Below are 26,082 nucleotides of genomic sequence, written 5' to 3' on the forward strand. Positions count from 1 at the left end.
GTACCTCGCATGAAACAATCGCAGTAATAAGCAAATGACAGCAATTTACACAGACAAGTTTGACTCTCCTCTCTATGCACCACTTTAAAAATATTTTCATATTTTGCATATTTTTAGTCAGTGTGTAATATCAGTCTTGCTCCATGTAGACTGCTGATCTGACATATGCAGCGAGGGAAATGAGGCAAGTGTGACGAGTGGCGCGAGACAACAGGAAACCAATAATCAGTCCTTCTTCCTCTATGCCTGATGTGTCACAGTCACTTGTGTCAGAGATTATGTATTAGGTTTAGGTTCTCTTGCTGAAACCTGTGTTAACCTGGACTGAGGAGATGAGGGAGAAAGCGAAAGGATCGATCAGTTTAAGGATGTTGGACTTCGGGTGCCGGCTGTGGCACCTGACGCTGTTGCTGTGTCTCACAGGACTCCTGCAGGGGGGTAAGACTGAACACCACCTCATTATACATGCAAACTGAATTTATCATTTACATACATGTTTTACATGGTAATTATGTTTAAAAAATATCTAAATGTAATTACAGCTGTAATTAATATCTATATTTACATCAATAATTACACTTAAACCTTAAACCTACCCATACTACGAAATCTGTCCTAACCTTACCCGTATCCCACCTCGATAAGCACAAGTGCAATACAAATCCAATTTACGTCATTGTATGATCAATCAAAATTAACTTCAGCTGAAAAATTACTTTTTCTATTCTAGAGCTGCTGTAAAACCAAAACAATCTCTGTTACTTCAATTTCGTATTATCACTGTAAAGCCGCTTTGGGACAATCTACTTTAAAAAGCGCTATATTCGCTTTAAAAAAAAATGAAAGTTAGTCATACATGTTTGGAACAACACCAAGGAGAGCAAATGATGACAAAATGCAAATTTTGCGTGAAATATTTAAGGTATGCCTGTCTAATGCATGTCTCCACACAGATCTGTGCTACGGTCAGCGTCTGGTCCAGATCCAGGAAGGTCCTCTGTATAGAGTGAAAGGATATCCCATCTCCATATCCTGTAATGTTAGTGGATTTAAAGGCCCATCTCAGCAGGATTTTGAATTTAAGGTCATGAAATCAAACGCGCCTATAAATATCATCAGTACTAAAGAGACAGACTTTCCCTATGCAATATTCTCCAAAAGAGTAAGGGAAAAAGATATTGAGATTGAGAGGTTGTCAGGATCTTCAGTTCTCTTGAGGATCAAAAATTTGCTTGAAGGGGATGCGGGTGATATCTTCTGTGAAACTCCAAACACTGATCCCATATATTTTGGAAGTTATGAAGCAGAAACAAAACTTCATGGTAAGATATTTCTTTATCTTGAGTGTTTTAGTGATTAATCAGATGATTTGGCCAGTTTGAGATTATTGACATGTCATTGGCAGATCTATATCTAGAGAGATCCATCCAATAACTCGTTGTGACTAATGTTTTCAATATAAAATCCACAGTGATTGAGGACACCTTGAAGGCATCGTACTCTGGCTCTTCCTCTCAGAGCTTGTCTGAAGGTGATCCTCTTCAGCTTGAGTGCCAGGTCTCCAGCGAGACTTATCAGCACACCCATCTGTCGGTCAGCTGGTTTCTCCACAGTGGAGCCGATGAGAACCCCCGACCAATCATCACTCTGGACAAAGATCTGACTGTAAAGCCAGGAGCTGGATTTGAGGATCGCTACCACGCAGGTCTTATCAGCATGGATAAGGTGGAGGACACAACCTACAGACTGAAGATGTCACAAGTGCAGCAGTCTGACCAGGGGAACATCTACTGCAGAGCCAGTGAGTGGATCCAAGACCCAGACCGTTCCTGGACAAAGATTGCCCACAAAACCAGCACAACATGTAACGTGGAGGTCAAACAAATTGGTAAGATTTATATTTAGTAATTTAGAGTTTCGCAAACGGTTTTACTTCAGTACTTTACACCTAGTTATGAAATTGTGTATCTGTGTAAGAGAACCTTGTACATCTCAGAAAAAAAAGTACAAAAGCTGTCACTGGGGCTGTACCTTTTCAAAATGTGCTAATATGTCCATTTTAGGTGTTAATATGTACATTTTAGGTGGTAATATGTACATTTTAGGTGCTAATATGTACATTTCATGAGCTAATATGTACATTTTAGGTGCTAATATGTACATTTCATGTGCTAATATGTACATTTTAGGTGCTAATATGTACCACTAAGGTACCAATATGTAGCCTTTGGATACAAAAGTGTAGCTTTTGAAAAGGTACAGCCCCAGTGACAGCTTTTGTACCTTTTTTTCTGAGAGTGTGTACATCTCATGCTTTCTCCTGCCCCTGATGAAGGTTCGTTCAGTGTCTTCATGAAGACCTCATTGGGGCCTCTACAGGTGGGAGATGCACTGGACATCCACTGCAGTGTGAAGGCACAGAGTCTCTCTGGTCATTTGTTTTCTGTGACCTGGCTGAAGAACCAGAAGAGCGTGGCTCAGATCGGATCTTCTGGGATGCTCACCGTGTTTGAGAGTTATAAAGAGAGAGAGAATACAGCGGAGATGAGAGCAGTGAAAACCAGTTGCACGGACTACTTGCTGACCATCCGTTCGGCTAGGGCTGAAGACCAGGGCGAATACCAGTGTGAAGTCTGGCAAGAAGAGATGAATGATGATGGCACCTTCAGAAAAATACAAAAACAAGTGTCCAGTCCAGAGACTGTGAACATCATGGCCAAAGGTAAATAATGCCCTAGTGTTTCTCCTCTACAGTCAAGTGGACTTTATTGTGTTGCTTAGGTGTTCTGGTCATTTCCACGGTCAAATGGTGTACATTTTCTTTCTGTAAAGTACATCCTGGTCATCTACCATGTAAAGAGATACAAATAAATAACTCAATTATATTTTATTGGATCACAAGACACTGAGATTGCCTGTTTATTTGCCCATCTGGTCAGAGAGTGATCTGAAGCTGGTCATGGTGACGGAGGATGCTGTGACTGAGGGAGATACACCCCATATGGAAAAGAAACAGAAAAAAATTGTAAGAATTTCCTTTTGCCTACAATAGTAAATGTTTGTGTTTTATATGCATTATATGTCTTATGATAGTTATATGTCTCATATTATGATTTACTCATGAAAGTAGCCACTTTCGCATTTTTCTCATACAACGTAATTATATGAATTAAGTATGAATCAAACAAACAATATATATGCTGTTTATAAGGAAAGTACATGGCAAAGTATGTTTTTCATATATGTTCCATGTAACTTTTGCATTTTTAATTACTATGTAAAACATGTCTTAGTTATAAAGACATATACATTTTATATATTAATATTTAAAATTACATGTATCTTTCTTGTGCGTAAAGTATCTAATTTAAACGTAAAATATGCTTTCTTTATATGTTTTTTATAAGTTTGTTGTATGTCAGCCAAGTAACATGTCCATGTAAAATCATATCCTTTTTTTATATATATATACCATTATATAGGTTGTCTATTAATATTTTCATGTAAACTATGCTTTCTTTATGTTTTTTAAATAAAATTCTTACGTCAGCCAATGAACATAGCAGCATTAAAAACATACACTGAAAAAAAGTGTCTCATTAGATCAAAGTAAAAAAATTGCATCAACTTGTTACATCTAATTGATTTACTACTTAACTTAAAATTTTTACTTTGAAGAGAATTAAATATTCAATTTATTCATTACTCAGCTGAAGCAAAAATATCTTTGAATCAAATAAAGTTTTTAAGTTTAATGAAGTCTCAAATTATACTTTGTCTCAATGTTTTGTCTTTGTATTAACTTAATTATTTTACTTTACATCTAACCAAATATCCAAACAAATACAATATTTAAAATATTAATATAATATAAAGAAATGTATTTACTTTCAGAATGTGTAATTTTATCATCTAAGAAAAATGACTTCAAGCATCAAACCTTTGACAATTTATTTGGTCACAATACAAATGTTTTTACAATGTGTACAGTATCCTCATTCAAATACACACTGTCTAACAATGTAAACGCATCATAAACTTGACAATTTTTGTCATAAAACATTTCTACAATGTGTATAGTATTGTTTTAGTATCCATATACATAGACACATTGGATACAATGTAAATTCACCATAAGTATCAGTTATGGGTTTGAGGAGAAACAATTTTCATTTTTGGGTAAACTATTTAACTAACCCTAGATAAAACAAATCCGGTTTAGTAACCAGTACAGTTAAATTTGTATAAAAGGCTTTTTATGCAGTCCAACATCTTCAAATAAATGTACTACCAGCAGAACATTGTAGCTGGGTCAAAGGATACAAATTTACTCCTGCAGCTTTGAAGAGAGGTTCTGCACCCTTCGGCTCATCTGCTTGTCCATGATGCACATGATTATTTTCTGAAAGATAAGATAAGATAAGATAAGATAGTACTTTATTGTCCGTGTACACGTAAATTTGTCTTGCAACCCAAACCCCAACAATTATAACACACACAAACTAAAAACAAAACATACAGTCATCAATAAAAAGTATACCAAAGTACTTAAATAATATTATGGGCACTCCGCCCTGCAAGAGTGTTCTTCAGCTACAAGTGGGGGGGAAACTATCGCTTCTTTCCCCTCATGCGTTGATTCAGCATCGATATTGACAGAGGAACAAATGAGTGTTTGTATTTGTTCTTCCTGCACTCTGGGACCCTATAGCGCCTCCCAGAGGGCAGGAGTTGATACTCCTTATTCAGCACATGAGAGTAATCTTGGGAGATTTTATGAGCCAATCGTACAGTATGTATTTCATGACTTTCAATAAACGCCTTCTCAACCGACTGTCCCACCAATTTTGAACAAATTCCCAGGAGCCGAAAAATCCTCGCCTTCAATTGAGCTGAGAGGCCCCCAAACCACACTGCTCCACCATACTGCAGAATGCTTCGAATAGTTGACACAAAGAAAAGAGACAGGATTTCGCTACTCGCTCCGAATGACCTAAGTCTCCTTAAAAAATAAATTCTCTGCTGTACCTTGCTGCAGATGTAGTCTACATGATAGGTCCAGGAAAGGTTGCTGTCCACATACACTCCAAGATATTTGAATGAAGATTTCTGTTTTATGATTTGATTGTGAATAATTAATGGTGTAATGTGGCACTCATGAGGGGTGCCGAAGATGATCTCCTCCGTTTTCTGTGTATTGAGGATGAGGGCGTTTTGATCACACCACTTAACAAGATTGTTCACTGTTTGCACATAAAGTTCCGCCCCTTCCCCCTCCTTCATCAAAGCTACGAGCGCAGTATCATCAGAAAATTTGATGATATGATGGTTGGGTGCAAAGGTAGCACAGTCGTTGGTATAGAGTGTGAAAAGCAAAGGAGGGGCACCGCAGCTGGTTGTGACCAAGGGTGAGTAGGTGTTATTAACCCTAACCAGTTGTTGCCTGTTAGTGAGGAATGAACAGTACCAATGAATGAGATATGGATTCGTACTTAGCTCAGGTAAAGGCCTCAGAAGGTATACAGTTCAGTGCATAAATGAGTCCAAACATCATGGCACAGGCACATGCAACAGTGGGCAACTCCTTTAGTACTTCCACACCTTCAATGACAATGGAAATGTCCAGTGCATGACTAAGAGCATCACTTTCACGGATCACCGAGAATGCCATAGTGGTCTTTTCAAATTCTCTCCGCCTCCTCCCTCTGGTCAGCCTGACCAGACGTCCCGTTTTTCCTGGGATAGTCACATATTTCAACTCTAATTTTAGTGTTCCGACTTATCGTTAATATACACACACACACACACACACACACACACACACACACACGCACACACACACACACACATATATATATATATATATATAGGGCTGTGCAAAAGTTAATTGCGATTAATCGCATCCAAAATAAAAGTTTTACATAATATATTTGAGTGTGCTGTATATAATTATTTTGTATATATAAATACCTATGCATGCATGTATATATTTAAGAATTATTTGCGCTTAAATTCTGTATATATATAAAAATACATAATCTATATTATATAAATATTTTATATAGGAATAACACATTTTCTTAAACATATACATGCATGTGTGTGTATTTATATATACAAAATAATTATATACAGCACACACAAATATACTATGTAAACACAGACTTTTATTTTGGATGCGATTAATCGCAATTAACTTTTGCACAGCCCTAATATATATATATATATATATATATATATTCACATACACGTAGCCTTTCGAAAACGAAACCTATAATATTATAGGTTTCGTTTTCGAAAGGCTACGTGAATATGTATGTTATGTTCAAAACTGTGTAACGCACATGTGACAGAGAGGGAGAGAGCGAGAGACCTTGCAAGTGTGTGCTATAGAGTACGCATTAATACGCATGCGTTTTACACGCCGAATTGAGGCAAATGGTGCCCCTACCAAGTATTGAGTACATACGGTAAATGAACATACTTTCCAGAAGGCCAAAAATTCACTAAATCTTTTTTTTATTATTATTGGTCTCATGAAGTATTCTAATTTGTTGTGATTGAGTGAATTGGTGGGTTTTTGTTAAATAAGAAGTGACGTGCCAAAAAAAGCCATTTTACGAGCCAGCAGATGGCGCTGTTTTCAATACTCCAGGATTTAAAAGTGTAACAATTTACAGATGTAAGCTTTAATGACCAAATCTATTTATTTATCTATTTATTAATAAAATACATATCAGTTAAGCGGCATACTGAAAGAGATAATGTCAATATATGATGTAATAAAATTGTGATAAAACATAATTAAGCCATTGGGAACATTTAGGTCTGATGGACCATCAGTATGTCTGGCACAAATATCTTTAAAAAACAAAATAGAACTTTGTTTCTCTGTCAAAATATTAATTATGTTACTGTATTATTGTTTGATGTCTATATCTGTTAATTGTTTGTCTTGATTCTTACCCCTTACCCAATATGAAAATCGTGACCAGCATGATGGATTCTTTGAAGTATCAGGCCATTTTTGGTCAAAATTGGGATGCTTTTATTGTGAAAACTGAAGCTTGATGATCATTGGACTTTCCAGCAGAACAATGATCCTAATATACATCCAAATCTACCAAAGCTTAGCTCAGGTAACACCAGCAGTCTCCAGTTTTACATCCCTCTGGAAATATACAGTATGTATTCAAATTTCCACAATGTGTGTTAGGCCTGTGTTTAGTTGATGGGTTTTCATTAAATTTTGTTCTCTAGAAAAACTTACAGATCAGGGGGGTTGAATAATTTTTATTGATTGGTTTAAGAATGAATTTATGATTACTTTTAAGATGGATCATGTTACAGTATGTTATGTTATGTAAAACTTACAAAATTATGAATATATTACATTTTAGCTATTGTGTGAATGAATAATCAGGGCTGGAAATGGTGCGTGTCAGACCAGGAAAGACACTGTTACACATATTGACAGACTTGATTCATTGATTAATTATAAATGTTTTGTTTTGTTTTTTAAATCAGTTTGGAAGTGTTTGAGCCACAAGAGGGCGTCCTAACAATATCTCATTGGAGAGAGTGATTCCTTCAACGCTTCATTCAGTGCTTCAACACCCATATGCTAGGTGTAATGACACCCGAACAATAGATTTACAGTGGAAAGTAACTTTAGTTTAATAGCTGGGGGTGAGCACAGTATGCAGATACACAGCTGCAGGTTTTTTTTTATCAGCATATCCTCGTTATATTTATATTCACATTGTTATCAAGGTCAGCAGTCTGTGATCACTTTATGTTCTTCCTCTGTATATTAGCTCAACACAGCGGCTTCAGTTCATGAGACGCAGGCAGAAATGTGAGGATTTCGTACAGTAAACGTGTTTGTTAAGTAAAGATATGATCGATCATTACCTACATTTCTCTAATGTATCAAGTATAAGCATGTGTAGTTTGAATATTTGAAAAACACTGTGAAATTGAACATGGTTGAACATCATTTGGTTTAAATAATGTTCCTGTGGAGTTGAACATCACTGGTGAGGTGTTGACTGATTCAGATATTCCCTTCAGTCCTGCTTAAAGCATATTTGTGCCGCTGTGTGTAAGACACTGGTCAGTTTACAATTGAATAAAATAACCACAGACAAGCAGACGCTTGTCTCTTTATAATTTTAGTGAATCAAATTTCAGCTTTGCCTGGTGTCTATTTTGGCCGAAGTAGGCAAATGTGTCAAACTCTTTTCTGAATCTTTTTTGTGAAACATTTCTACACTCTCAGAAAAAAAGGTACAAAAGCTGTCACTGGGGCTCTACCTTTTCAAAAGTTAAACTTTTGTCCATTTTAGGTGCTGATATGTACATTTTAAGTGTTAATATGTACATTTTAGGTGCTGATATGTACATTTATGTGCTAATATGTACATTTAGGTACTAATATGTACATTTTAGGTGCTAAGTACATTTTAGGTGATAATATGTCCATTTCAGGAGCTAATATGTACATTTTAGGTGCTAAGTATACATTTTAGGTGCTAATATGTACACTTGGGTACTAATATGTACATTTTAGGTGTTAATATGTACATTTCAGGAGCTAATATGTCCATTTTAGGTCCTAATATGTACATTTTAGGTGCTAATATACATTTTAGGTGCTAATATGTACCACTAAGGTACCAATATTCAGCTTTTGGGTACAAAAGTGTACCTTTTGAAAAGGTACAGCCCCAGTGACAGCTTTTGTACCTTTTTTTCTGAGAGTGTGCTGTGGGTCTCTTAGATTGTCACATTCATATACTTCTGCTTATTTATGCTATCTTGTTTCTGCTTCTTCTTGACATCTAATCTGATCGTGAGATTCAGTCCTCTTTCAGAATAACCGTATAAACATGGAAAGCCAGACATTTCCGTCAATGGCAGGGAAAGAGTTCAGATTTGCCTGTTTTTGAGACAAGGAGACTTTGGGTTATCATATATTTTACAACCCATCAATTACTCTAATCTTACAATTAATCTAAGAGATCCACAGTAAATGGTACAAAGAGCAAAAAAAGTGTTGCCTACTTTTGCTGAAATAGACACCAGGCTCTAGACAAAGCTCAAATTCACTAAAATAATAGAGTAAGAGACACTGGCGTCTGCTTGTCTGTGGTTATTTTATTCCATTATAAACTGACCAGTGTCTTACACACAGCGGCACAAATATGCTTCCTCAAGCACTTTAAGGCTCTCCACAGAGAAGTGAATATCTGAAACAGCAGACTGATCTCATGAAATGGCATATGTATGACACGCCAATTCTTATTTCCATTTTTGGCGTGCTATCATCACACATAATCGCTTTTCAGCGTGTTTATGAATGCTGTTGACTTAACGTACTGTATATATAAATATATGACCAACCCCGTCCCTAAACCTACCCGTCACTGGGGTTAATAGCATTTATGAGTCTTCCCCTATACCATCCTAGGAAACAAAAAGATCACTCCCCAGATGTAGATCTACATTTTGCTTCATTTCGCTCGGACATGTAACGGCGTAGACACTCAAACACACGGATAGCTCAAAATGTGTATAGGGTAACACTTTAGAATACGGTTCCTTCGTTAATGAATAACTACACAAGAACTAATGAGTAACACAATATTAACAATCTAGTAACTATTATTAACTAACAAGAAACTCTGATTAACGAGTAAGTAATAGCGCACAGACGAAAGTGGTAGTTCACTATTAAGTAATCAATAACTAGCCTAATATTTTTTTAATACTTCCCAGAGAACTACTGAAAAAGTTTATTAACAATCTAGTAACTACTATTAACTAAAAGAAACTCTTATTAACGAATTAGTAAGTAATAGCTCACAGATGAAAGTGTTACTAGATACTTCTGTGGGAATTACTAATTATTTGGATCCGTATTATAAAGTGAAGATAATTGGAACTAACTAGTAATTACTCAAGTGTTACTAAAGACATTTTCTAAAAGTTACTAAAGTTCACCAATAATCTCAAACGGTTGCACAAATCATGACTAGATCATGTAGTAACACTTGAGTCATTACTAGCCTAGTTAGTTCCAATGATCTTCACTTTATAATATGGATCCAAATAATTAGTAATTCAGAAGTATCTAGTAACACTTTCATCTGTGAGCTATTACTTACTAATTCGTTAATAAGAGTTTATTTTAGTTAATAGTAGTTACTAGATTGTTAATAAACTTTTCCAGTAGTTCTCTGGGAAGTATTAAAAAATAGTAGTTATTGATTACTTAATAGTGAACTACCACTTTCGTCTGTGCGCTGTTACTTACTAGTTTGTTAATTAGAGTTTCTTGTTAGTTAATAATAGTTACTAGATTGTTAATATTGTGTTACTCATTAGTTCTTGTGTAGTTATTCATTAACGAAGAAACCGTATTCTAAAGTGTTACCGTGTATAGACAACACACCAGTTGACTTGAAAGTAGCGTGTAAGTTTACGCAAAAGTCATGAGCTCGGTGGCTCTGAATTGTCAAAACACCATTCAATCTGCTCACTACAGATGCGAAAAACGCAGAAAATCGAACCAGATTAATTTTGTTTTATGACGGACAAAGTTTGGGGAGGCAGTGTGCAAGCGTGATTGACACAACGTGAGGTCGTATTCATTTTTTAACGCGCGAAAATTTCAGACGCGAATTGGGCCTGAAATGATATGCGTCCGCTCAGCAGCAGAAGTACGGCGGGCTCCAGTCCATGCCTTCATACTCCAGTAATCGACGGGCGTTCTCTGGTCATTCTCTCTGTGGGGCCTCGGGCTCTAGGATTAAAATGGCCTTAGTACTCTCTAGCACTGCTGTCTTCATGGGCTCGGTCTCCCAGTATACTGTGGATCCCGGCTCTTGCTCCGTGGTGGGCATGGCTGGTGCTCGGCTGGGCTCTGGGTCTGTAGTGGGGCTGGCGGTGTTCTCTTCATTATTGAACATGGTAAAGGAAGACCCGGGCCTGCTGTCTCCGGTTAGGCACCCCTTAGTACACTCATTCAAACTGGTCTGGATAAACACACAGAAGGAGCGAGAAGTGAGTAAGGCACGCTAGGTCTAAAAAGTCTTTCATGAGATCGGCCTGATTCTTGGAATCAACTGGGAAGTCCATGTTTTTCTCTTCTCCTTCAGTGCTCTGTCATGAGAGGTCTGCACGACAAAGGAGTAGCATAATGAACAGTCTTCATAACTTCAAAAAATAACTGTTCATAAAATATGCGGCACTGAACAATGACCAGAAAGAACGTGTCGGTTACTAATATAACCTGAAGGAGGGAACGGAGACGTTGCGTCGGACTGACATTGGGATTTCGTCTGAGAGTTGCAGCGTGCAAACACTCACATTAAGTTTCTCGCTGAGGAGCTGAGACTGAGTTCCAGAGGAGGTACAGGACTAATGTCTCCATTCACCCCTTCAGGAAACAGTGTTTACATTAAGCCTAGTTCACACTACGTGATTTTAAGCCCGATTTGCAAATCGTTGAGTCGCCGACAAGTCAGGGTGTTATCGCGTGCAAATCGCGGGCGATTAGCGGACGATTAACGCTCGCCAATCCGTTAGTGTGAAAGAGCCAACAACGCATCAAAGACAGCTCGCAGACAGGTCACCGAGCTCAGAAAAATATCTAGCATGCTAGATATCTCGAGCAGTCGCGCGACTCAATCTCAGTGATGTCATGAGTACAGCCAATCATAGCAACGCATGGGTTGAGGACACCAGGTAAATCTTACTTTTTCTTTTTTGCATTTTTTTTTTCTCAGAGCAGATCGTCGAGCAAACAGTGTGCAGCACTAGTTTCTGTCTGACGTCCATATTCGCGTGTTGTGTTCTTCTCTGCAGTTTCGCGTCATTTCTGGTTCGTTTTATTGCGTGGTTTTTCGTGACAAAACATGGTTTCTAGACCAGATAGAATCGTGTTGTTGTCAACTCGTTATTTGTTTGATTATTTTCAGGATTTAGACAGTACTATAGTACTGAAACAGCTCTCATTGAGTCACAAATGATTTGCTCTTATCATCCGATCGTGGTTGTATCTCTATGTAGTGCGTTGTTAACTCGTGTAGTGAGTTACCTCCTGTTGTGGATCAATCACGTTGTGTTGTGTGGTGTGAACAGCTAAACAACTTGAACACTCATGATTTCACTGAGAGCAAGTCATGTAGTGTGAACTGCACAGTTCAGCCCGACATTTTAAAATCATGTAGTGTGAACTAGGCATTAGTAACCTAGATGTTCCCTATCAGTCAGTCACGTTCAACGCTTCGTCGGACTGAACTGATGTATTGGGATCCCTATGGAAAGTGCTGCCCCTTCCAGCGAATGCATTGGCTTGTTTTGTACCACTCGAAAGTGATTGGCAAGATCCCAATACGTCAGTTCAGTCAAACGTAACGTCAAACGTGACTGACTGATAGGGAATTGAGCATTTAAGTACACACAGGGATAATTAACGGAACAAGAAACAGGTGGGTAACTCTAGCTACAAACTAGCAACAAGAAACTAGGAAAACATGGGACGGGGGATAAAAAAAAAAACTAAACATAATCGTGACACTAGCCCATTTGCAAATCCAATTCAATTTATGGTCTATACAAATATTATGATTGCATGTGTGTATATGCGCTGCCTGTACAAGCATGCCGGTTTTTGCGCATTTCCTTTCCTGCTGTTTTTGGGCAATCAGGTTGTCAATGGCCCTCTCTCTCAGCAACCTGTACCTCGCATGAAACAATCGCAGTAATAAGCAAATGACAGCAATTTACACAGACAAGTTTGACTCTCCTCTCTATGCACCACTTTAAAAAATATTTTCATATTTTGCATATCTTCAGTCAGTGTGCAATATCAGTCTTGCTCCATGTAGACTGCTGATCTGACATATGCAGCGAGGGAAATGAGGCAAGTGTGATGAGTGGCGCGAGACAACAGGAACCCAATAATCAGTCCTTCTTCCTCTATGCCTGATGTGTCACAGTCACTTGCGTCAAAGAACATGTATCAGGTTTAGGTTCTCTTGCTGAAACCTGTGTTAACCTGAACTGAGGAGATGAGGGAGAAAGCGAAAGGATCGATCAGTTTAAGGATGTTGGACTTCGGGTGCCGGCTGTGGCACCTGACGCTGTTGCTGTGTCTCACAGGACTCCTGCAGGGGGGTAAGACTGAACACCACCTCATTATACATGCAAACTGAAGTTATCATTTACATACATGTTTTACATGGTAATTATTTAAAAAAAAATCTAAATGTAATTACAGCTGTAATTAATATCTATTTTTACATCAATAATTACACTTACACCTTAAACCTACCCATACTACGAAATCTGTCCTAACCTTACCCGTATCCCACCTCGATATGCACAAGTGCAATACAAATCAACATAAGTATGTGGAAAGCAAAACATTTCCAAAACATCCAAGCTGTATTTTTTTAATACAATGGACGTGGATGGTGACGACTTACAAGTCTAAAAATGACAAATGAAAACCATAGAGTTACACAGCTTAATGCAATATATATATATATATATATATATAGTATAAAGCTTGTGCTTGCTTGTGCTGCTATCGAGGTGGGATACGGGTAGCTATATGCAATCTCTTCTGAATCTAAACAATAGCTTTGTGCTATTTAAGTGATATTTACAAAAAAAACTTTCTTAAATCCTATTTTTCAGTTCTACATATTCAGACTTCCTGTGTGACAAAATGACAGAGAACTAATGCTGTCACACCACTAATATATAGAAAAGAGTCTGGGTGTGCATAAGAATTGCAAAAAAACAAAAAAAGAAAACAGACTCTGTGTATCACTAACTTTACAGAATAGACTGGGCTGATGTATAAAACTATACTCATGCTTGCCACATAACCATAATACTATATAAAATATAACTTTTGGTCATGTGATGTTGCTTAACTGTATCATATCATATGTTATAAAAACTCCACATGAGTTTTTACCGCTGTATGTTCATTGAGTTTCTATGTGTGAGCTGCGCTCTCCTCATAAGACGCGAGTGTTGATTAGCAGTCAGAATATATTTACTTTTTTAAAAAAATACTTTTTTAACGATAATAAGTTAAAAATTAAATTACATTTTAAATGAACAAATATTGTAAGTAAACAACAATAGGCCAAGTTTAGAAAATCTTTTTTTTAAATAATAAATCTATTTTCAGGTGTGCCAGCTGCAACTGTGGATGGCACCGGCACACCCGTGGCTTCGCCTATGGCTCACACAAATCTATCATATAAGTTCAGTTGATTTATAGGATATATAGTGCATGGATAACTTTTAAGTTTCTCGCTGAGGAGCTGAGACTGAGGGTGCTTTCACACACCTTCCTCTTTTAGTTCAGTTGAATTGCACTAGAGTTCGTTTTTCCCCTTGGTGCGGTGCGTTTGGGCAGGTGTGAAGGCAGCAATCGTACTCGGGTGCACACCAAAAGCGGACCACACAACCGTACCGAGACCGTTAGAACGCTTTCAAACGAACTCTGGAGTGGTTTGTTTGTGGTGAGAACGTGATCCGACCTCGAAAAGACCCAACTGCCAAAGAACTGCGCATTTTTGGACTAAGCCAGCTGCCGTAGTAAAAAAAAACTATTATTTAGATTGTCAATAGCGCTCAGTTTAAGCCATGACTGACTCATCACGTTCTGCACTCTCACTAAAACTCTCATCATAAACACTGCAGTTATCACCGTAAGAGTGAATCTCTTATGTATATCGCGTCTATACTTTGTTGTTTATGAGGGGATTTGTGAAAGGATAAAGCTCGTGCTGATTCTGAACATACATTGTGAGTGAATTCTCCACATGTCAGCCGGATTTTGCTCCTTTGTTTACTACCAGGAGCTCTGTTGGAATTTTCATGCATGTTAATTCTGACCAATCAAAGTGCAGTCATGGAAATATGTTCAAGACATATCTGGCCAACGAGTAATGTGGATTTTGTCACATGTCAAATTGCTGCCCCTTCCAGCGAGTGCATTGGCTTGTCTTCCTCATTTGGCAAGCCCCCATTCACGTCATTGTATGATCAATCAAAACTAACTTTAGCTGGAAAATTACTTTTTCTATTCTAGAGCTGCTGTAAAACCAAAACAATCTCTGTTACTTTAATTTCCTATTATCACTGTAAAGCCGCTTTGGGACAATCTACTTTAAAAAGCGCTATATGTGCTTTAAAAAAAATGAAAGTTAGTCATACATACTTGGAACAACACCAAGGAGAGCAAATGGTGACAAAATGCAAATTTTGCGTGAAATATTTAAGGTTTCCCTGTCTAATGCATGTCTCCACACAGATCTGTGCTACGGTCAGCGTCTGGTCCAGATCCAGGAAGGTCCTCTGTATAGAGTGAAAGGATATCCCATCTCCATATCCTGTAATGTTAGTGGATTTAAAGGCCCATCTCAGCAGGATTTTGAATTTAAGGTCAAGAAATCAAACACGGATTTAAATATCATCAGTACTAAAGAGACAGACTTTCCCTATGCAATATTCTCCAAAAGAGTAAGGGAAAAAGATATTGAGATTGAGAGGTTGTCAGGATCTTCAGTTCTCTTGAGGATCAAACAATTGCTTGAAGGGGATGCGGGTGATATCTTCTGTGAAACTCCAAACACTGATCCCATGTATTTTGGAAGTTATGAAGCAGAAACAAAACTCAATGGTAAGATATTTCTTAATGTTGAGTGTTTTGGTGATTAATCAGATGATTTGGCCAATTTGAGATTATTGACATGTCATAGGCAGATCTATATCTAGAGAGATCCATCCAATAACTCGTTGTGACTAATGTTTTCAATACAAAATCCACAGTGATTGAGGATACCTTGAAGGCATTGTACTCTGGCTCTTCCTCTCAGAGCTTGTCTGAAGGTGATCCTCTTCAGCTTGAGTGCCAGGTCTCCAGCGAGACTTATCAGCACACCCATCTGTCGGTCAGCTGGTTTCTCCACAGTGGAGCCGATGAGAACCCCCGACCAATCATCACCCTGGACAAAGATCTGACGGTAAAGCCAGGAGCTGGATTTGAGGATCGCTACCACGCAGGTCTTATCAGCATGGATAAGGTGGAGGACACAACTTACAGACTGAAGATGTCGCAAGTGCAGCAGTCTGACCAGGGGAACATCTACTGCAGAGCCAGTGAGTGGATCCAAGACCCAGACCGTTCCTGGACAAAGATTGCCCACAAAACCAGCACAGCATGTAACGTGGAGGTCAAACAAGTTGGTAAGATTTATATTTAGTAATTTAGAGTTTCTCAAATGGTTTCCCAGATAGCAAACTGACATTGAATCAACGTGGAAATATGACATTGAAACAACGTTGATCTGACATTGTTTTGCTCATCGAATTAACGTTGAACCAACGTCAGACGCGTCATTCTTTCAAAACTAACGGAAAATCAACTTGAAATCAACGCGTTGTTTCAACGTTATGAAAGCAAACCAATTTTCGATTTCATTTAGCTTTGAAGAATGCCGCGTCTGACGTTGGTTCAATGTTAATTCGATGAGCAAATCAACGTTGTTTCAATGTCATGAGAGACGTCGTTTCCACGTTGATTCAATGTCAGTTTGCTATCTGGGTTTGCTTCAGTATCCAGACTTTACACCTAGTTATGAAATTGTGTAACTGTGTAAGAGAACCTTGTACATCTCATGCTTTCTCCTGTCTTTCATAAGTGGCCCCTGAGGGAGGTTCGTTCAGTGTCTTCATGAAGACCTCATTGGGGCCTCTACAGGTGGGAGATGCACTGGACATCCACTGCAGTGTGAAGGCACAGAGTCTTCCTGGTCATTTGTTTTCTGTGACCTGGCTGAAGAACCAGAAGAGCGTGGCTCAGATCGGATCTTCTGGGATGCTCACCATCTTTGACAGTTATAAAGAGAGAGAGAATGCAGGGGAGATGAGAGCAGTGAAAACCAGTCGCACGGACTACTTGCTGACCATCCGTTCGGCTAGGGCTGAAGACCAGGGCGAATACCAGTGTGAAGTCTGGCAAGAAGAGATGAATGATGATGGCACCTTCAGAAAAATACAAAAACAAGTGTCCAGTCCAGAGACTGTGAACATCATGGCCAAAGGTAAATAATGCCCCAGTGTTTCTCCTCTACAGTCAAGTGGACTTTATTGTGTTGCAATTCAGTTGCTTAGGTGTTCTGGTCATTTCCACGGTCAAATTGTGTACATTTTCTTTTTGTAAAGTACATCCTGGGCATCTACCATGTAAAGAGATACAAATAAATAACTAAATTATATGTTATTGGATCACAAGACTCTGACATTGCCTGTTTATTTGCCCATCTGGTCAGAGAGTGATCTGAAGCTGGTCATGGTGACGGAGGATGCTGTGACTGAGGGAGATACACTACAGGTCTCCTGCTCGGTGTCGGGATCCAATGGTCCTTTATCAGTGTCATGGCAACACAAGAAAGACTCCGGGGATTCCTTCAGTGATGTCATTAGTCTGACCCATGAGGGCGTGATGAAAGATATTGGGACAAAGTATCAGAGCAGAAATGTTCGAACACAACAATCTCCAGCTGGAAACTTTACCCTGGAGATCGGAGCATCTGCAACATCTGACAGAGGCGAATACAGGTGCGTTGTGTCTGAATGGACCGTACAGAGCAATGGAGAGATGACGAAAGCCAACACCCAGTCTCAGCAAAGAGCCATTTTAGTTCATTCTGTTGGTAAGGCTGTTATATAATCACACATTCTTTGTTGTTACTTATTCGTTATTTCTACAGCATGTTACTGATATCAGAGTATGAATAATCACTGCAGACATTTCGTTTCAGAATCTCTAATGACGGTGATCTTGAAAAGTCGTACAACAAATGTGCCTATAAATTCTTCAGTAGAATTACTATGTATAATCAAAGGGCCTAAAGTGTCTCTGGCTGTACGCTGGATGTTTCAGCCGCCCAATTCAACTGTACAGAGGAATATTTTATCCATACGCCACACTGGAGAAATCGCCTGGGGAGCAGATCGGAGAAACTATCAGCTGTCCATTCAGACACAGCCATCAGCCACATATTTTTTACTCATAATCCCACAAGCCAGCAAGCAACAAGAAGGACAATACCAGTGCCAAGCTGATGCCTATCAAAATAATTTTCAGAAAGCCATGAAGAACTCCAACCTGTTGGCAGTGACTATACAAAAACCTGGTAAATACAGCATTTTTCATTAAGAAGATACAATCTACATCAAACATTTGAACACACATTAGTCTTTATACTCTCATATCTTTTGATCTTAAGGCCTATGCTGAACTGCTTAAAATTTGTTTTGTAGACAAATATAAGTTGTTAAGTCTGATGTTACATTAGGTGTAAATAACTATCCCAAAATATCCCAACCTGGTCACACTATTATTGACGATATTTACTTACTATTAATTTAGGTTAGAGTTAGATTTAGGGATAGTTGCATGTGAAGTCTACACTGAACAGGCAAATGAAACCACTATGGTTCAATGGTCAGGAAGGTATAGGACAACCTGGAGTACTAAAGTACGCCTGGCCATTTTGTCGTAAATTTGCTGTAAATTTTGTCGTGCCACTGGACTTCAGTGGCTTCAGCGGCCAAGAGGGTGGGGTTGCACCAGTACAACAGCTTCCCAACAAAACCTTTTACTCGTGCAGGTATTGTGCAGATATTCCTCACATTCCCCCTTCTTCAATTACCTCTGTTCAAGCCCTGGTGTGATTGTATTGAGTAAGGAAGGATCCATCAACGAACCAGAGGGAGGCTATGCTTTCAGTCAGCCTTCACCCCGCCTGATGGAGCTACAGCTAAGCTTCACTGCAGACATGGAGCCAGAGCCTGCCGTGGACAATGAGCCAGTACATCAAGCTGAGCCACACCTTGCCCCAGAGTCTGAGCTCATGGACATGTCTGACCAGGTGCACGAGATTGCTACAATGCCCTTAGGTCTTCCAGCATCTCAGCATGAGGATTCCCCTTCTCTGCCTCCAGCCACAGAGCCCCGGACTCCACCCTGATCCTCAGACCCATCGGCTCGGACTTGGTCAATGCTCAGGTCCACCATGGTCCTTCATCCCACCAGTTTCACCATGCTCCCTCGTCCCCCACCTCAGCCCTGGTCAGCTGGATTTCCACCACTGGATTCCTGTCTTCTGGCTGTGCCTCCACCCATCATGCCTTTGGCTTCACCGGGCTCCAGCACCACCATTGTCCTCGGTCACACTGACTCCACCTCAGGTTTCTGGGTCTCTGCCTCGAATTCAAGACTGAGCTCCAAAGCTCCACCTTGGCCTTCCAGACCTGTGGTGTCACCCTAACTCCATGTGTCCTTGGCTTCATCTGGGTCTCCACCAAAACTGCCTCCTTTTGCAGGAGATCGCATCCCTGCTCCCTGGCCTCCACCATGGCTCCTTCCTTCTGTGACCCCAGCTTGGACCACCGTGCTGGCTGTGGCCTGAGTCCCTGCATGGCCTCTCCTGCTCCTGCTCCTGACCGTTATTGTCCCTCTCCTCTTTCACATTCTCCTTCTGATCCCCCTCCCTCCCTTCTCGGTTGGACCTTGTATGGTGCGAAGACGTGCCTTTACAGAGAGAAGCGTACTGTCAGGGTTATCTTCTGTTCTCCCTGTGCCTGCGATTTGACCCAGTTTAATCCCAGCGTGTCTGATTTAATGATTCCGTTCACCTGTTCTGTTAATTAACTCGTTATTTACCTTGTTTAGTTCTGGTATAAGAACTCCCTGTTTTGTTGAGTTCTTTGTCCGATCTTGTCAGTATTAAGACGCTGTTTCGTGTTAGTGGCTATCATTGTTGGATTAAATTTCCTGGTATTCTCCTTCATTTGAAGGAGCAGCAACCCGTGACGCAGACCTGCATAAAACACCTTGATATTACACCGTCCAGTTATTCCTTCAACAAACATCTATGTCACAAATTGAAATATTAGCATAATGCCCGACCAAAAGCATCCACAAAGAAAGAAGATGAGGATTTAGTGAATTGTAGTGTCGCCACCATGTCTTGGAGATGCGTTTTTTCCATGCAAAGGCAAAACCCTGTTCCTTGGCCTACTGAAATTGGATGAAATTAGGAATTAGTCATGAAGATGTATTTGTAACGCTGTTCCTGAGCAGTAAAACCCAAAAGTTAGCTTGTGTACAGAGCATTTTACAGACAACAGCTTTCTGAACCTGGGACTATATTAGAAATATACTGTATACTTTATAAAATGTTTTAAACTGTATTTTATGTTGTCACTTCAGGACATAAAGCTTTTACAATGCGAAGACAAAATAAAAAACGAGAGATAGAAAAGGAGAACTGGAAACTTAACCACGGCTAAGACAGAACAAACACATGTGACCACATATGCCAACTTTGTGTCTGTGTTTCAAGCATGTAAATTATATAACATGGCCTTTGTACATGTCCTTTCCCAAAGCTGCAATTTACCATACCCTACTGCTTTTATAAAGCATTTAGATAACTGTAGATTCAGCAATGTATTGAATATTTCTCTCTCTCTATTCTCCTCACTTTTATAATGTTTACCAACAGTCAGCATAATGAGCTTGTCCATACTCAAGTCTCTGCTGGAAACCACGGTCAACACTGATGCTAAGATTGAATGCTCAGTCTTGACGACAACCACAAATACTTCTCGTTTCACGATAACATGGATGATTGGGACCCAGATGCTCTTAACTATGGACCTAGATGCTGTTATCAAGTTTGGCCCCGCCGCTGGATTAGAGATGGACCAGAGAATCCGCATGGAAGTAAGAAAGAAACAGACCTTCCAGCTGACAGTCCATCAGACCAGAACATCTGACAGTGGACAGTATCTCTGTGAGGTGGAAGAGTGGCTTCAGGATCCTCTTGGTGACTGGTATTCCCTCAAGAAAATGTCTGGTTTCACAGAGCTTATTGTCAATGAGAAAGGTGAAGAACACACACACACAATCTTTATCCAAAATAAACACATACATTCTCATCAATTCTTGCTTTCTGTAGGAATCAAACCCATGACCTTGGTGTTGCAAGCACCGATGCTTTACTGTTTGAGCTACAATATCCTTACAATGCTTTAAAAAAACTTGGGTCAAATAAAAGTCTAAACAATGTGTTTCCAATATTTTCTTTTATGTTTCAGCCAGTGATTTCAGAATGAATAAAGCTAACGCTCAGCTGAAGGTTGAAGAGGGAGAGCAGCTAGTGTTGAATTGCTCAGTGGAGGGTATTGGGTCTGATTCCACACTTCGCTACTCCCTTACCTGGTTATTTAACCGAGATCAGTCCTCCAGTGTGGCACTTCTGACCTATAGTTACGATGGGCGTCTGAAATTTATCAGCTCTGACTCCGAGTTTGGGGGACGACTCCACTTCTCCAGCCCAGCAGTGGGTGTCTTTCAGTTGGCTATACATAGAGCCATCCAGGAGGACAGGGGGCGCTACTACTGTCAAGTTCAACAGTACCAGCTGGACTGTAAAGGTCAATGGTCATCTAAGGCGAGCGACAAGTCAGGTTACACAAATGTTAGTGTTCAGCTTATAGGTGAGTATTCTATATTTTCTGAAATCATCAAAAATTGATTTAGATCATTTTTATGCTGATTTTTCTTTTCTTAAATTAAATCAGAGAACAAGCTGCATGTGCACAAGGAGGACAAAAGCGTCAGTATCACCAATCTGCAAGAGGGGGTCACCGTTGACTGCATCATTGACTCACGGTCCAGTGATGTATCTGTGTTTGAGGTGACTTGGTCCAGGGGTCAGAGAAACGAACGACCCATCATCATCTTCAAGGCCAGCCGTGACGGAACCTTACACAGTGCAATCGATGACAAAGATCTGGTGTTTAGACGCCCAAGTGCCATGCACTATAAGCTGACTGTGCCAAACATCAACCCTGCTGACACTGGCCTCTACTATTGTGAGGTTGCTGAATGGATTCAGACAGCTGCGAACAAGTGGAGAAGGATTGGTGATGACAAGTCTGGAGAGCTATCCGTCCATGTGGACACTGCGGAGAGCAAAAAAACAGACAGCTTTACCATGGACAGGACTGAAGAGTATCTTACCATCAAAGAAGGAGAGCAGTTTGAGCTTGCATGCTCTTTGAAAGTAGAAAAAGAGGATCCTACACGTCACTACACTCTCAAATGGGTGTTTAATAGTCTGGAATCTACCAGCGGGATAACTTTATTGTCATACTCTTATAATGGTCGTCTACAGTACCTTACAGAAAACAAGCAACTTAAGGACAGGTTACGCTTCTCTAGACCCACTTCTAGTACTTTCAATCTGGTCGTATTAAACTCAGATCCAGCCGATAGTGGAAGCTACCAGTGCCGAGTTGAGCAGCACCAGCTCGAGTGTGAGGGCCAGTGGAAACTAACGGCACAAGCCCAATCAGGCTCAACGAACGTCACGGTTCACAGTATTGGTAATACATCCATTTACACCGTATCCAGTTTTCCTCAATTAGTAGTCTTATTAATAACTTACCAAACCCTGTCATATTGCTTATGGCTATCAACATAGGACCGTCTTTAATGGTGTCACTGTTTGACCAGTTGTGTTTCATTTAAACAGAGAGTAAACTGCAGGTTAAGAAGGAGAACCGAATGCTCAACATCACCAACCATCAGGCTGGGTTCACCATTGACTGTGACATTGACTCTCAGTCCAGTGATAAGTCTACCTTTGAGGTCACCTGGTTCAAGGTTCAGGAGGAAGGACCACTCGCTATATTCACTGCCAGGCGTGATGGTACTTTACACAGTGCAATCGATGATAAACAACTGGTGTTTGGACGACCACTTGCCACATACTTCAAACTGACGGTGCTGCAGATCCAGCCCACTGATGCGGGGCAATACTACTGTCAGGTAGAGGAGTGGCTTCCCATCGCTGACAACTGGAGGAAACTGGTTTCAGATACATCTGGAAAGCTTTCTGTCCATGTCCACACTGAAGGTAACTATCAACAAACTCACATGTCTTTATACTAAAGATACTCTAAAGGGTTAGTTCACCCAAAAATGAAAATGATGTCATTAATGACTCTCCCTCAGGTCGCTCCAAGCCCGTCAGACCTCCGTTCATCTTCACAACACAGTTTAAGATATTTTAGATTTAGTCCGAGAGCTTTTTGTCCCTCCATTGGAAATGTGTGTACGGTATACTGTCCTTGTCCAGAAAGGAAATAAAGACTGAAAAATAACATTACCCAATAACGAATTAGTGGATACATTGTTGGGAAAATTTTAAATGTTTTTTTTTATTTTATTTTTAAAGGCCCCAAACGAATCACATGTTTTTATATTGTCTGGAATTGTATTCCATTGTATTGCAGCTTTGATAGAAAAGGCTGCCTGCCCAAATGCTGAATAGCGAAAGGGTACAGTACAGCTATATACGGAAACTATTCTAGTGGTCCTCACAGATTTTATAAACTGTGCATAAATTTGAGAATAATCTAAAATTTTCAAAATTTTCAAATTTCAAAAGAGAGTATAGTTCCCTGAATATCAGCCTAGAAAATCACAACTTTACATTTTCCGTTTGTCTTAGTGCTCGATGTAACTATAGAAGAGTCAAGTTTTAAATAGAACAAAATATCGAAACTCTTTGGTAATTTTTTGGGGAGAAATGCTAATGGTCTGGTGCACTTCAATGATGTGTGCTAAGCTATGCTAAAAGTGGTACCGCCAGAACCGGAGATCGGCTGAATGGATTCAAAAAAGGTAAAACTCAACAATTTAACTCTGGGGGACTTGTAAAATGAGCCTATTTCTAAAAAAAAGTGGAGTAATCCTTTAATGGATCAGCATCCATCTTGTTGACCCCTGTGACACAGACACTTTCAATGAAAGTCAGCAAACTCCAAGGACATCTTATTAACCCTGAGAGAGCCAGTTTCTTAGTTAACGCAAGATCCCCCAGAAGAACATACACATTACGGCCACGCATATGTATTTCGAGGCAAGCTCTTCAGTCATAAATGACTAATACAGAAAATGACACCATGACAACATTAAGCCTATTTGACTTTAAAAATCACTCACGGCACATTCAACCATAAATCTAATGTATAGAACAACAAACATATTGTTTTTCTAAGAAAAGTAAAATCTAACATTTGATTTGTTTTCTCAGGTGTTCCTGTGAAACAGATTAACCCGTTAGGACCAGCAATGGGAATCACTATTCCTCTGATTTGTGTTCTTGTGTTGGTTATTATACTGTTGTTGAGAAGAGAGCACAAGAGGAATTGTGATCTGAAGAAAAAGAAAGCGTGTCTGTGGGCTGAAAACAACCCTCTCACCCCTGTGCCGGAGGTCAGTTCTCCTGAGGCGGATCCTTCCTGATCACCACAGTCACAGTATTAATTACTCTCAACGCACTGTTACTGAGGATCGTCGATTTTAACTCAGCTACAAGTTTATTTACTCATACATTTAAGGCCAGATAAATAGAATATACTTACTCAGCTGGTGTTTGGGGATTTCTTTATTTTACATTCACATCGAGTGTCTGCCACCCAGACAGCAACTAGTGTTGGCCCAGATCCGGCACATGTGGATTCAACGCGTACCGAACAGACCCGTGGCTAAAACAGAATCAAAATCATGCTAAAGTAAATAAGAATGTCCTCAAACTACGCATCGAAATGTATTCTTTTTAATAATAATTTATTACTGGTATTTGTTGTTATGACCATGATGGATGTAACAGGCTTGTCTTTATAATTTGATTGTTTGGTTTGTAAATGTTTTCGTTGAACTCGATTTTAGATGTATTCTCTTTGCAGCTATTAATTCACTGCAAATATTACATGGCGGGCACAAACCATATTTAATCATATATTATGCAGACTAGGTTTACCTTGTGCTCATGGTTTATGGGGATGAATGTGTCATTCAGCCTGCCCATGCCTCTGTGAAAGATGATTTTTTTTTGACAAACAAATCGGCCAATAGTTTGTCTGCATGCACAGTTAATAACAGCCCTGTCAGAACGGATCCAATGACATATTTTCCATTTGTAATTGCATAATTTGCAGTTTTAATGCACAGTATTATAGTGTTCACATTGGAATTGTGCGTTGTAAACACATCTATCAATTGTTACTGTTATGATGATGCTATATTTTCAAATAAAATCATTGGCTTTTACTCTCCAATCCTCTCTTTATGGTTGCTTCACACGCTGTAAAACCCAATAAGTTAACTCAACTCAAACTGATTGCTATATATATATATATGAGTTTTGTGAACTTATATATATTGAGTCATATTCACTCATAATTTAGTGTTGTTTAGTCACTTTAAATCTAATCACCTCTAAAAAACTACATAGCTACTCAAATGGTTTGAGAAAACCGATTGCCATAATTTTTTTAAGTTGATTAAACTCAAAACACATCAAAACCAGGAAGGAGCTGATCTTAGTGTTTGTCGTAGAGCCGGTCCACGGATGCCAAGGTGTCTTTCAGCAGTCTGATGGTAGAAGATCTCTGCATCCCACTTCAACCGGATAGATTTCCACTTTCCATCCTCGTTGTTGAGCGTCTGCTGCCAGTTCTATAAAGTGCAGTTTCTTGTGTTCATAGGCCTCATCTGTTGAATTCTCGTCATAAACAGACTTCAATGAAGGGGTCCAGAGAACCAAGTCTGGCCTAAGCGTGGTGTGGAAAGATTAGTTGCTGGCCAATATCGACTAGCATCTTCCAGTCCCGGGCCATGGCTAGCTGTCCAGCTTCTGGTTTTGTAGGGGGATGTTTTGTAGATAAAGGGTTGGGGCTGTGATGGACTTGATTGCTCTTAGGGGCAAGGAGTTCCTCTGGCTCTCAAGATCTGCTGCCAGACACTTGAGGACATGGTAGTGTCTCCAGGTGTAACGACCTTGTGTGAGGCTTGTCAGGGTATTGTGAATTACCTATCTGTGTTATGGTGTTGTATAACCAGTCCACTAGGGGGACTACGAGAGTTCTAAAGGTCAGCGTAATACAGCGAAGAGTAAGAGA

General features: G+C 39.6%; 2 protein-coding genes across 3 annotated transcripts; both read left to right on the top strand.

Annotated features, from left to right (window-relative positions):
- Nucleotides 1-277: 277 nt before the first annotated feature.
- On the top strand, nucleotides 278-3,138 carry LOC148978232 (immunoglobulin superfamily member 2-like). The gene is made up of 5 exons (XM_089132922.1): nucleotides 278-438; nucleotides 954-1,322; nucleotides 1,472-1,888; nucleotides 2,297-2,722; nucleotides 2,940-3,138. The coding sequence occupies exons 1-5, from the start codon at nucleotides 333-335 to the stop codon at nucleotides 3,050-3,052; spliced, it is 1,431 nt and encodes a 476-aa protein (XP_088989048.1). The 5' UTR covers nucleotides 278-332; the 3' UTR covers nucleotides 3,053-3,138.
- A 9,801-nt stretch (nucleotides 3,139-12,939) lies between these two features.
- On the top strand, nucleotides 12,940-25,239 carry LOC120479068 (immunoglobulin superfamily member 2-like). 2 transcript variants are annotated; one of them, XM_089132920.1, is made up of 11 exons: nucleotides 12,940-13,185; nucleotides 15,347-15,715; nucleotides 15,865-16,281; nucleotides 16,737-17,138; nucleotides 17,367-17,750; nucleotides 17,859-18,233; nucleotides 20,610-20,993; nucleotides 21,205-21,606; nucleotides 21,691-22,497; nucleotides 22,647-23,030; nucleotides 24,213-25,239. In XM_089132920.1, exons 1-11 carry the CDS (start codon nucleotides 13,080-13,082, stop codon nucleotides 24,422-24,424), a joined length of 4,242 nt encoding a protein of 1,413 aa, XP_088989046.1. In that variant the 5' UTR covers nucleotides 12,940-13,079; the 3' UTR covers nucleotides 24,425-25,239. The 2 variants fall into 2 exon arrangements, with proteins under 2 accessions (XP_088989046.1, XP_088989047.1); XM_089132921.1 differs by lacking the exon at nucleotides 21,691-22,497.
- The last annotated feature ends 843 nt before the right edge of the window (nucleotides 25,240-26,082 follow it).

Source organism: Pimephales promelas, chromosome 7, assembly GCF_988280905.1.
Source record: "Pimephales promelas chromosome 7, fPimPro1.hap1.1, whole genome shotgun sequence".
In the NCBI taxonomy this organism is placed as follows: domain Eukaryota; kingdom Metazoa; phylum Chordata; class Actinopteri; order Cypriniformes; family Leuciscidae; genus Pimephales; species Pimephales promelas.

Bases quoted from the DNA above. Each gene is read 5' to 3' on its own strand.
- LOC120479068 (XM_089132920.1), top strand. From the start codon at position 13,080: ATGAGGGAGAAAGCGAAAGGATCGATCAGTTTAAGGATGTTGGACTTC. The intron at 13,186-15,346 runs GTAAGACTGAAC...GTCTCCACACAG, and splicing joins CACAGGACTCCTGCAGGGGG to ATCTGTGCTACGGTCAGCGT. The intron at 23,031-24,212 runs GTAACTATCAAC...TTGTTTTCTCAG, and splicing joins TGTCCATGTCCACACTGAAG to GTGTTCCTGTGAAACAGATT.
- LOC148978232 (XM_089132922.1), top strand. From the start codon at position 333: ATGAGGGAGAAAGCGAAAGGATCGATCAGTTTAAGGATGTTGGACTTC. The intron at 439-953 runs GTAAGACTGAAC...GTCTCCACACAG, and splicing joins CACAGGACTCCTGCAGGGGG to ATCTGTGCTACGGTCAGCGT. The intron at 1,889-2,296 runs GTAAGATTTATA...TTTTTTTCTGAG, and splicing joins CGTGGAGGTCAAACAAATTG to AGTGTGTACATCTCATGCTT.